The 12,231-nt window shown below is 53.9% G+C and overlaps 1 protein-coding gene across 13 annotated transcripts in view; it reads right to left on the reverse strand.

The window, feature by feature from the left end:
- Positions 1–10,706: 10,706 nt before the first annotated feature.
- The window catches only part of XPO6 (exportin 6), a 114,374-nt gene continuing 112,849 nt past the window's right edge, over positions 10,707–12,231 (reverse strand). For 8 of the 13 annotated variants that reach the window (XM_063654705.1, XM_054452722.2, XM_063654704.1 and 5 more), the window contains one exon: positions 10,707–11,389. In XM_063654705.1, coding sequence (XP_063510775.1) covers positions 10,754–11,389 — 636 coding nt within the window. In that variant the 3' untranslated portion in view covers positions 10,707–10,753. The remainder of the gene's footprint in view (positions 11,390–12,231) is intronic. The other 5 variants (XM_054452726.2, XM_063654709.1, XM_063654708.1 and 2 more) reach the window with 1 other exon arrangement.

Below are 12,231 nucleotides of genomic sequence, written 5' to 3' on the forward strand. Positions count from 1 at the left end.
GCCGCTACTCTCTTTTCAAAGGCCATAGCCTCCCCAGAGTTATCTGGAAGGGCAGCAGGAGCTGGGCCCCCAGGGGGTGGTTGCGGGTGGAAAGAAAAGCCCCGCAAGCCCCCAGTGGGAGGATGGGAGGGAGGCGCTGAGATTTGCCCAGGCCAGGGCAGCAGGAGCAAGGTCACCTGGCAGGGGGACAAAGTCTGGTTCCAGAAAGCTGAGGCTGAGAGCCCTGGGACACCCAGGCCTGCCCCAGGCAACAGGGCACACAGGCAGGGGGTGGGCGCAACAGGTGGCTACAGCCGCAGCCTGGTCCCTCGGCCCACTCAGCCCAGACTGGGAGGACTGGGAAGGCAGGGGCTGCCCTGCTCAGCCCCTCCCTGACAAATCTGCCCCACATCAACCAGGTGCCCCCAATCCCAGCCCCCAGGCAACCTTGGGTGCCTGCACTCTGGGGTCGACCGCAGAGGGGCACCAGGAGTCAGCAGACCCCTCAAAGCACTCCCTAAACCCAGGACGCCTTTGCAGGCCTTGCCTTCCATGGCACCAGCAGCCTCAAGGCCAAAGGCCACGCACTCTAATTTCCTACCCTGCTGACAGGGAAGGTGGGGGCTTCAGGCGCCAATGACAACTTTCATTCAGATTTCACCCTATATGATGTCCTGATGGTGTCCTGATGAAAGCCGCAAAGACCAGGTGTCACAGAGGCTGGGGGTGTGGCCTGCAGACATGCTTGGCCTCAGATGCAGGATGAGGGCCACGTTGGATATTCAGTCCTGGGGAAGCCAGGCCCATCTGACAGTGGCCTTCGGATCTGAGGACTAAAGTCCAAAACAAGGGCTGGAGATCCCTCCCCCAACCCCACAGACACATAATCTGCCTCCCCCGAAGCCCCCTTGGAAAAAGGAGAAGGGATGCGGGGGAAGGGAGACCTCTTGAGATGAGACAGTTTCCTTGGAGAGCTTGACTAAGCCGCCATGGACAGCTACACAGGTTGTTCACTGTTCAAGGAGGCCTGGCTGAGAAGGGCGAGGGCACCTGAAATCTTGACCCTCACCAGGTGCAGAGCTGCCCTGGCTGCCTAGAGGAAGAGGCACCTTTTGAAATTTGCACAAAGCCTGTCGGAAGTTTGAACTTTAACTGAATATTTTATCCAGAGACGCTGTCTTAAATCTAGAGAGAATTAGTTCTACTGAGCCAGCAAATTTCTTTTTCAATTTATTTTTCCTGCCATCAGTTTGCTCATCAGAGCAAAATGAGATGAGTTATAGAAACAGGCCGGGCGCGGTGGCTCACGCCTGTAATCCCAGCACTTTGAGAGGCCGGTGTGGGCAGATCACCTGAGGTCAGGAGTTTGAGACCAGCCTGGCCAACATGGGGAAACTCCCTCTCTACTAAAAATACAAAAGTTAGCTGGGCATGGTGGCAGGTGCCTGTAATCCCAGCTACTCAGGAGGCTAAGGCAGGAGAATCATTTGAACCCGGGAGGCGGAGGTTGGAGTGGGCCGAGATCGTGCCACTGCACTCCAGCCTGGGCGACAGAGCGAGACTCCATCTCAAAAAAAAAAAAGAAAGAAAAAGAAAAAAGAAACATGCATTTTGCATGCATCTGAGTCAGGTGAGAGCAGAGTGCATTTCATCACCTTACACACACACCCCCACACACACCACACACACACCACACACCCACACACACCACGCACACACCACCCACACACACCCACACACACCACACACACCACATACACCCCCACACACACCACACACACCACACACACACCACACACACACCACACACACACACCCCACACACACCCACCACACACACACCCCACACACCCCCCACACACACCCCCCCACACACACCCCCCCCACACACCCCACACACACCACACACCCCCACACACACATACACACCACACACACCCCACACACACACACCCCCCACACACATACACACACCACACATACACCCCACACACATACCACACACCCCCACCACACCCCCACACACACACCACACACACACCACACACCACACACATACACTACACACACCACACACATATACACACCACACACCCCACACACACATACACCACACACACCCCACACACCACACACCCCTCACACCACCCCCCCACCACACACACACACCCCACACACATACACCACACACACCCCTCACACAGACACACCACACCCCCCCACACCACACACTCCCATACACACCACACACTCCCATACACACCACACACGCCACACACACCACACACATACCACACACACAATACACTACACACACCACATACACACTACACACACACCCCACACACACACCCCACACACCACACACCACACCCCTCACACACACACCCCCACACACATACACCACACACACACACCACACACACCCCTCACACACACACCACACACACACACCACACACACGCCCCACACACATACACACACCCCACACACACACCACACACACCCCTCACAGACACACCACACACACATACCACACACACATACACACACCACACACACCCACACACACCACACACTCCCACACACACACCCCTCACACCACACACCCCTCACACCATACACACATAGCACATACACATACCCCACAAATACCCCACACCACACACACTACACACTCATGCACACACACATACACATGTGCACATACCCACATGCATGCACATGCATACAAACCACACACGCCACACACACACACACGCGAATTATATTCAAGTAAAAAGCACCTGGCCCTAGCTGATCCTCCCTTTCCTTCCTAAAAGGCAGAACAGTGCCTCATGCCTAGTTCTGGATCCGGTACCTGTCACACCTCTGGATATGTCTGGTGATGACTGAAAGAATGAGCGACGCATAAGAGATGTGTCCCGGAGCTGAGGGTGGGAGTTGAGGGTGGGAGTGTGAAGTCAGATGCTTTGCCATCTCCAAAGGGAAGCTGTAATCACTCCAGCAATCTTTTTTTTTTTTCTTTTAAACAGACAGGGTCTTTCTCTGTCACCCAGGCTAGAGTGCAGTGGCACAAGCATAGCTCACTGTGGCCTCGAATTCCCAGGCTCAAGAGATCCTCCTGCCTCAGCCTCGAGTAGCTGGGACTACAGGCCCACACCATGCTCAGCTAATTTTTCTTTTGGTTGAGATGAGGTCTCCCTATGTCGCCTAGGCTGGTCTCAAACTCCTGGCTTCCAGCGATTCTCCTTCCCGGGCCTCCCAAAGTGTTGGGATTACAGGCGCGAGCCACCACGCAGGCGAAGTCATTCGTAAACAAAAGCCTTATGATTCTAAAGTTGGAGCAATAAGGATGCCAGGGTATCTAATGCTAGGTGGCTTTTGTAGCTTTTGGTTACAAAGTGCAGCCTGATCCATGCTTAATTCTATTTCTGCCCAGAACCTGGCATGTAATTCTTGTTAACCCCTGGAAGACAGTTCAAAGCCACAGCCTCCAGCCAGACAGAAACCCAGGGACCTTGCACTCCAAAACAGAGCAGAGTTTCCAAGTGCAGCCCCAGCCCACCTAGGTCACCTGCAAGCTGGATTCTGCAAGCAGCTCTCAAGGCCACAGGGAAAGCCGACCCAGGTGGTCACGGAGTCGTGCTGTGTTCCAGGAAGCCAGTGGGCTCTTCTGTGCATCGGCCCCTCCATGCCCTGAGACAAGACATGACCCAGGAAGGGGAAGGAACTGGGCAGACATGGGGAATCTGGGGCCCAAAGAGACTGACTCCACGTTCTCAGCTTCCGCTCAGCCCACAGCCAGGCCCAGGCTCTGGAGCTCCACCAGCAGCACCGCAATGAGCCTGACAGCGCCCCCGACAGGCCTTTCACTAGGCAGTAAAATGGACAGAGCAGCCACGGCGCCCCTGGCTGCAAACAGAGAAAAAGGCAGCATTTGGAATGCTATGGACCTGGTTTAAACTCCTGCCCAGCCACCTTCCAGCTGTGTGACTCCAGGTGAGTCATGCTCTGGGCCTCCATCTCCTTGTGACTCAGTGGGAACAGTGACCGGGATGCTGTCTCCTTCCGCCATCAGAATGTGCCGTTTAGGAATAACTGACATGAGCTCAGGGAATTCCCAGGCCCCTAAACCCTGAGGAGCGCACAGCAGCCTTGGTGTCCCCAGAGCAGCTGAGAAGAGGTAGAGCTGAGCCAGCGCTGGCTCTGGAGCCAGGCCTGCAGTTGGATGCCAGCTTTGCTGGAGACTCTCACTGTGTGGCCTTGGGTGGGTCACTAACCCTCTGTGTGCCTCAATTTCCTCATAGGTAAGCATTTGCTCTGACGGCAGGGAACCCTAAGGGGGTGGGTGGGTGTCTCCAGAAGGCAGGCCCCCGCTGGTCTCTTGTGGCAGGGGAGGGACAAACCAGTTTTGGAAATGCCTCCGTACATAAAAGCCTCCCGAGGTGCGGCCCTCCCCAGGCAGGCTCGGTGAGGGGAGATTGAGATGCTGCGCACGTCCTTCCCCAGAGTCTCAATCACTCTTCCTCAAGTGCCCTTCAGAGGCTGGAAGCAAGGTCACCGAGACACAGGGAGCTCAGGAATCAACTCCAGCGCGGCACCCAGGGACGGCGCTGGGAAAGGCAGGCGTGGGCAGGCTGCAGCCTCTGCTAATTGAGGATCACCATCCTCAGGTACTACCCCGACAACAGGCTCTGTCTCTGGCCTCAGCCACCAATAATAGTGCCGGACACCCATGTGGGTCAGAGTCTCCCCAGACTACCTCCCACGACCCTCCACAGTGGCCACTTCTACCTGACTGGCCCCAGTCCGGGGCTTAGGTTCAAACAGCCACAGACAGCTGGGGTCTCTAGGGTCCGTGAGAACCACCAAAAAGAGTGTGTGCCTCAGGGGGCAGAACCCTGCCAGGCAGTAATATGATTTATTCCCACTGAAAGTCAGAGGTGTACAGATGGGCCAATGCACACAAATGCAAGGAAAGGGCTGAAAGCCACCCACTGAAATGTTATATGGTTTAGGTGAGTCTTTTTATCTGCAAATAAATAATCTGTAATAAAGAGGAGGGAGGGGCGGAGCCCGTTGGCTCACCCCTATAATCCCAGCACTTTGGGAGGCCGAGGCGGGAGGACTGCCTGAGCCCAGGAGATGGAGGTTGCACTGAGCTATGACTACTCCACTGCACTCCAGCTTGCACAACAGAGCAAGACCTTGTCTCAAAAATAAATAAATAAAAAGAGAGAAGGGGAAAAAAATTAAAAACGTGAGCGTCTTTTTTTTTTTTTTTTTTTGAGATAGAGTCTCCCTCTGTCGCCCAGGCTGGAGTGGCGCAATCTCAGCTCATTGCAACCTCTGCCTCCCAGGTTCAAGTGATTCTCCTGTCTCAGCCTCCCAAGTAGCTGGGATTACAGGCGCCCACGCCACCACGCCAAGCTAATTTTTGTAGTTTTAGTAGAGACAGGGTTTCATCATACTGGCCAGGCTGGTTTCGAACTCCTGACCTCAGGTGATCCACCCGCCTCGGCCTCCCAAAGTGCTGGGATTACAGGCGTGAACCACTGTGCCCAACCAAAACCTGAGTGTCTTTTTAAAAAAAATCTACCTGTTGCCAAAATGCCTGCCGCCTATATCAGGTCTGTGGATCTCTGGGATGTTTCATCGAAATAATTAACTTTCCAACCCACTCCTTGGTAGCTGACTGACCCAGGGAAAGCTTCTGCCACCCTTCAGAGGCCCCCGGGGGCTCTGAGTCAGGCTCTGACCAGCACCACGAAGCTCTCTCTGCCCACCCCAGGAGGCCGCATAACCCGGCCTGCTCTCAATGCCTGCCGCAACTCAGCACCTCCAAGCCCTGAGGCAATTAATTAACAAGGCTTTTAAAAGATGTTTTCAAATGATACAAACAGGGAAGGGCGGAAAAGGGAGTCCTTGAGCTACAGAAATTCTTCACTGAAGAGCCTTTCACTTAAGCGCTTTTCCCTAAGGAGCCCAGCAAGGTAAGGCCACGGCGTTCTGAGCAGACACCAAGGACACGGTTTCATTATGTCGAAAATTAGTTAGAAGATGCCTCAGCAGGGCTCTAGACCTCTTCCTTGAAGAAAAACCCATTTGGATACATCTGAAAAATCCTCCTGCATGTAAGAATTTTTTGGTGCCCACTCTGAGCCAAGCCCTACGCTGGCTGCTAGGGACAGAGAGCCCCCCACTGCCTGCAGGTTCTCATGGTGGTAGGGGTGACACCACGGTTCCTGGGACAAGAGGGGACACAGGCGCTGCGGGGCAGCGAGGAGGAGGGGGCGCTTGGCAGAGGCTCACAGAAGAGGGCTTCACAGAGGTTGGAGGAGGCGGCTTTGGAGGGGTGAGGGAGAAGGAGGGGGATTGATGGGGCAGCCAGCGTCATTTCAGGGGAGCACCTCAGCTTTTCCCAAGGGCTGGTCTCAGAGATGAGCCACAGTGATCAAACCACAGTCACCAAAATCCTCCATGCACAGAACACATGGCCCATCTCGGAGCTGGCTCCACCTAAGGAGGAACCAGCTGCTGCATCTGCAGTGAAAAGGAGTCCTTCACCTGCAGCCGGGCACCAGGCTTCTAGAATTCAGCAAATAATAGTTATTAATAAATGGCCATCAATCATGGCTCTTCTGCCCAGGCCCAAGGAGCCAGCTAGAACTGTCAGCAACCTTCCTCTCCTGGTCTCAGCTCCTCTGCAGAGGTCTCACGCTGGAGAGGGACACCGGGACAAGGATGTGACTCAGAAGTGGGCAGGCCTGGTTAGGCCACTAACCAATTAAGAGTTCTGAATCTCCAAGACCCACAAAACCAAGGGCTGATTTGGTCAAATGGCCCCCATGGAGCCTCACTGCACAGAAGTTTTGCAACTCCCAAGTCTGTGATATTTTTCCTCCTTCAGAATAGAAACCACTCCCCAGAAATATCCATAAAAGCCTCAGACACATCTGACCCAGCAATTTCAAATGCAGGAATCCAACCTATGGAAACAATCAAACACACAGATTTACACACAAGGATGATCACTGCATCATCAGTGACAGCCTTAGATATTTGTAGAATATCAGGCTGGGCGCAGTGGCTCACGCCTGTAATCCCAGCACTTTGGGAGGCCCAGGCAGGCGGATCACTTGAGGTCAGGAGTTCAAGCCTGGGCAATGTGGCGAAACCCCGTCTCTACTAAAAATACAAAAATTAGCCAGGCGTGGTGGCAGGCACCTGTAATCCCAGCTACTCGGGAGGCTGAGGCAGGAGAATCACTTAAACCCAGGAGGCGGAGGTTGCAGTGAGCCGAGATCATGCCACTGCACTCTGGCCTTGGCAAAAGAGTAAGACTCCATCTCAAAAAAAAAACATCTAATAATATGAGAAAATGGTCACAACATATTAAATAAAAAGGAGGCCATAAAACAGCAGGATCTCAGCCAGGTACAGTGGCTCACACCTGTAATCCCAGCACTTTGGGAGGCTGAGGCTGGAAGATCACTTGAGCCTAGGAATTCAAGACCAGCCTGGGCAACGTAGCAAGACCCTGTCTTTATTTAAAAAATAAAAATAAAATAGAACGGCAGGAGCTCAATTTTACAAAAAAAAAAAAAAGGAAAAAAGAAAGCCATACATATTTACACACATATAGGGTAATCTCAAAAGGAAATACACCAAAATATTAACAGTGTTTTTCTCTGGGCAGTAGGATTAGATAACTTTTTTTTTTTTTTTTTTGCTTCAAAGTTTTCTGCATATTTCACATATTCTACAACAAACATTTTATAGTCAGGAGAAAAATACATGCTGTTAAAAAAAAAAACATTCAACCCTCCATCACATGAGGCCAATGATGGGCAGTGGAGGAAAATGCTGGAAATTGGGAAGATGAAGGTTTCATCTGATCTCATCCCAAAGCCAGTGGCTGCACTCTTGGCAGATGTAAATGACACAAGTCAGAAGAAAAGCAGGACATGGGCACGCAAATGGAGACAGAAGAGCCGCCTCACATTCAAAGGTGGCAGGAAAAACAGCGGCCTTGAGAGCCCCCTGCTATTATCCGCCCCGACCCAAGACTGACACAAAGCCCCACTCTTTTTTTCTTTTCTTAAATTATTATGATTATGATTATGATTATGATTATTATTATTGCAGAGATGAAGTTTCACCATGTTGCCCAGGCTGGTCTCGAACTCCTGGACTCAAGCGATCCTCTCACCTTGGCCTCCCAAAGTGCTGCGATTACAGGTGTGAGCCACTGTGCCCGGCCCAAAAGGCCCACTCTTGCCCAGCTCTATCCTTTCCCCATCCCCTTCCTCAGAATGGGGAAAGACACTTTCTGGATGTGTCTCGGACCTGAGAACTCACTCAATTCTACCCGTGCTTCTTAAGCCTGCTTCGTGCCAGGCCCTATGTGAGGCACGGCAGGTAAGAATCAAATCAAAGAGCCAGGTGCGGTGGCTCACGTCTGTAATCCCAGCACTTGGGGAGGCTGAGGCAGGTGGCTCACTTGAGGTCAGGAGTTCAAGACCAGCCTGGCCAACATGGTGAAACCCCATCTCTACTAAAAATACAAAAATTAGCTGGGTGTGGTGGCATGCACCTGTAATCCCAGCTACTTGGGAGGCTGAGGCAGGAGAATCGCTTGAACCCAGGAGGCGGAGGTTGCAGTGAGCCAAGATGGCACCACTGCACTCCAGCCTGGGCCACAGGCCAAGACTCTGTCTCAAAAAAATAAACAAACAAATAAATAAAAACTTTAAGAATTAGGTCAGGTCAAAGACCAGCTTGCACAGCTTTAAGAATTAGGGCTCACTACAACCCACACCCCTGGGCCATGCTATCAGTCCTGGAAAGAACATCCTCCATTTGACCAGCCATGGCGTCTCACAAGTCTGTAGTCTCAGCACTTTGGGAGGCCGAAGCAGGATCGCTTGAGCCCAGGAGTTTGAGACCAGCCTGGGCAACACAGTGAGACCCCATCTCTACAAAAAATAAACAAAACTAGCCAGGCATGGTGATGCGCATCTGTAGTCCCAGCTACTTGAGAGGCTGAGGTGGGAGGATCACTAAAAGCTCTAAGTCAAGACTGCAGTGAGCCATGACTGCATCACTGCACTCCAGCCTGGGTGACAGAGTGAGACCTTGTCTCTTAAAAAAAAAAAAGGCCAGGTGCGGTGGCTCGCATCTGTAATCCCAGCACTTTGGGAGGCCAAGGCGGGCGGCAGATCACGAGGTCCGTCTGGGAGACATCTACAGTGGAAGGTAGAGATTGAGACCATCCTGGCCAACACGGTGAAATCCCATCTCTACTAAAAATACAAAAATTAGCTGGGCATGATGGCGCACGCCTGTAACTACTCGGGAGGCTGAGGTGGGAGAATCACTTGAACCCGGGAGGCGGAGGTTGCAGCGCCACTGCGCTCCAGCCTGGCGACAGAGCAAGACTGTGTCTCAAAGAAAAAAAAGTACTCCATCCCAGCCCAGCTTACTCCCCATTGGCCTTTCCTCTGCGCTCCTAAGTCCTACCTGTGTTCTTCTGTCCAAGGGTGGGGTTCACAGGCAACAAATCCTATCCCTTCAACCCCTCCATCTCCAAAGGAAAAAGCCCTTTCACGGTCTCAGGCACAGACAGCACTCTTGGCCTTCCCTAGCAGGCAGGTGAGGTGGTATATATATAGCCCAGGCATAATTGGATGCTAATTCCTTTCTGCAGAAGAGCCATCGGCATTTCTATTCTCTCCTTTCTGAACTCTGGAGCAGAGCTCGCTGCAGTTGGGAGGCTGTGATTGACATGGAGCGAGGGCCTGCCACACAAGCACACATCATGCACGCCCTGCTCACCCCGGCCCAGCCCCTGCCCAGGTGATTCCTATGGAAGTCTCAGAAACAAACATCAACCCACAGCTCCCCACTTCCCCAGGCCTGGCAACAAGCCAGTCAACGCCCTCCCTCACGTCCAGGTGAGCCAGTCTCTCCCTGCCAGGCGCTGTAGTCCACATCAGCAACTACCCGATTTGGGCCTGCCCAGTCATCATGACACTTAGCGCAGGAGGAGCTGCTGGTTCCTGATTCTGGACAATTCGATGACAAATGCCATTTCCACACATGAATCTGGGCAAAGCCCCAGCTCTCAGACACATCATAGAGCCCCAGGTCCCACCTATCCCCACCCTCACAGAGTCACACCCTCCCTCCCTCTCCAACCTCTATTCTCACCCAGACAATCCATCACGAGACCCCACCTCCCTGTCCTCCAGCGAGACTTCAGGCCACGGAGGGCCAGATCCTGCTGCACATCGTGGGAAGGAATCTATTCCCTAGGGGGTAGGGGAGGCGGAGCCCACACTTCCCACCTTGGGGGGCAGGGGGAGTGGGTGCCACAGGGGCCACAGGAGTCAGGCAGCCTGGACTCCAGCCTCCCTCCACCACCAGGCCAACCGTCAGCAACACCCCCTCCCAGCCTCCAGCCTCCAGCCTCCACCAGCACCAGGCCAACCGTCAGCGAGACCCCCTCCCAGACTCCAGCCTCCCTCCATCATCTGGCCAACTGTCAGTGAGACCCCCTCCCCTCGCTGAGTAAGAGCAGTCAGGGAGACGCCATTAGAAGGTGGGAGATGCCAGGAGCCAGCCCACTCCAAGCCGCACTGCCCACATTCCCATCAGGATGCGCCTTGCTGGGAACCCAGCCTCAAGGCGGCTGCGAGTAGCAAGCAGCTCCCCAGCCAGGGTTTCTAGAACAACAACATAGGCATTTTATTTCTTTTCATTAAGCTTCTTAGTTTCTTAGTATCACAATGGAATGATGAGAAAACAACAAAAACGTGAGTCTTTGCAAATCTCTGACAAAGAGTAGAGATCTCAAGGCAATTGGGGCGGGGGAGGCTTGACAGACGCGCCAGAGCAGTTCCGACGTCACATCTCTCCTTGGCTGGAATGGTGAGAAGGTGGCACTGTCGTGAGCTGTCCTTGGCGATTCTGCCCCATGACCCACATGCGCCTGGTCTGCATGGGCCACCCCATGGGATTTCCCGGTGCCTCCTAGTACCTGGCCACACACCCCCTCACCTGCTCCAACACCCTGGGAGCACCATCCAGTGCTCAGGTGGACCCAGAAGCCAGCTCTGCTGGGCAGCGGCAAGATGTGGAGGAGTGGCAGAGGCAGGCAGCGTTGCTTGCGGTGGGAGAAGCCAAGGAGTGTGACCGAGGCCCGTCTGGGAGACATCTGTGGTGGAAGGTAGGGCTGGCGCAGGTGGCAGCAGCAGAAGTCCATGTCCCCAGGCAGTAGCAGGCCTAGAGCTTCACAGTGCCAGGGGGCAGGCTGTCGTTGCAGAGTCTGTAGTAGCGCAGGTCGTTGACCAGCCTGTGCACATTCTGGGTGAATGAGGGCAGGTCCTGGAAGGCAGGGGCATAGCTGCAGCCGACAAAACACCAGGTCACCCACCCACCAGACCCCAACAGCTACTTCCATCCCAGAGTGTGCACTGAAGATAGGGGAGCACTTTCTAAAACTCAAAACTTCTATTCACTGTTGCACTGCGTGTCACAGAGGCTCTGTGCCAGGCGCTGCGGGAGAAAAAGAACAAGAGGAATACGTCCCTAGGGCCTCTTGGGTGCCAGACACTGCTGCAATCAACATACAGACATCAACTCACTGAGTCCTCACCACGAGGCTGCCACCAAGCTCTACCAGAACCACTAGTCTAAGGACAGAAAGACCAAAGCGCTGCACCATGAAGAAACTGGCCCCAGCTCACACTGAAGGGACCAGCACACTTGCTCCTGAGTCCGGCCCCTCAAACACAGACATGGCTGTGGTGACAGCCCTCTTCTTCACCATGGCCCCTTAAGGTGACACGCACACCCACAAATGTCTGCAGAACCCTTACCCACGGGGCTCCAGGCCACCCCTGCCACTCGAGAGCCACCCGAGCAGCAGCACACACAGTCCCAAGGCCTGTACCGCTGGGCGCAGCGTGGGCCATGGAAAGCCCTGGGCCAGAAGTGAGGCCCTGACCTCTGCCGTCATGCACACGGTGAGACTCTGCTTTTTTTTTTTCAGTGTAGGTCCCGGTGAGGACTCAAACAGGCCCAGCAAGCGCCAGCAGAGCCAGGAGCAGGACCAAGTTCATTTTCCTGCCCAACCACTATTCCTCTTCCAGAACTCCATTCAAAGCCTGCACAGACGCCTCCTATTTCCTGGCCCCAGCAGCCAGGTCAGCACCTCTGTCCTGAGCTCTCTGCTTCTGGGGAGTG

Source organism: Pongo pygmaeus, chromosome 18, assembly GCF_028885625.2.
Source record: "Pongo pygmaeus isolate AG05252 chromosome 18, NHGRI_mPonPyg2-v2.0_pri, whole genome shotgun sequence".
Lineage (NCBI taxonomy): Eukaryota > Metazoa > Chordata > Mammalia > Primates > Hominidae > Pongo > Pongo pygmaeus.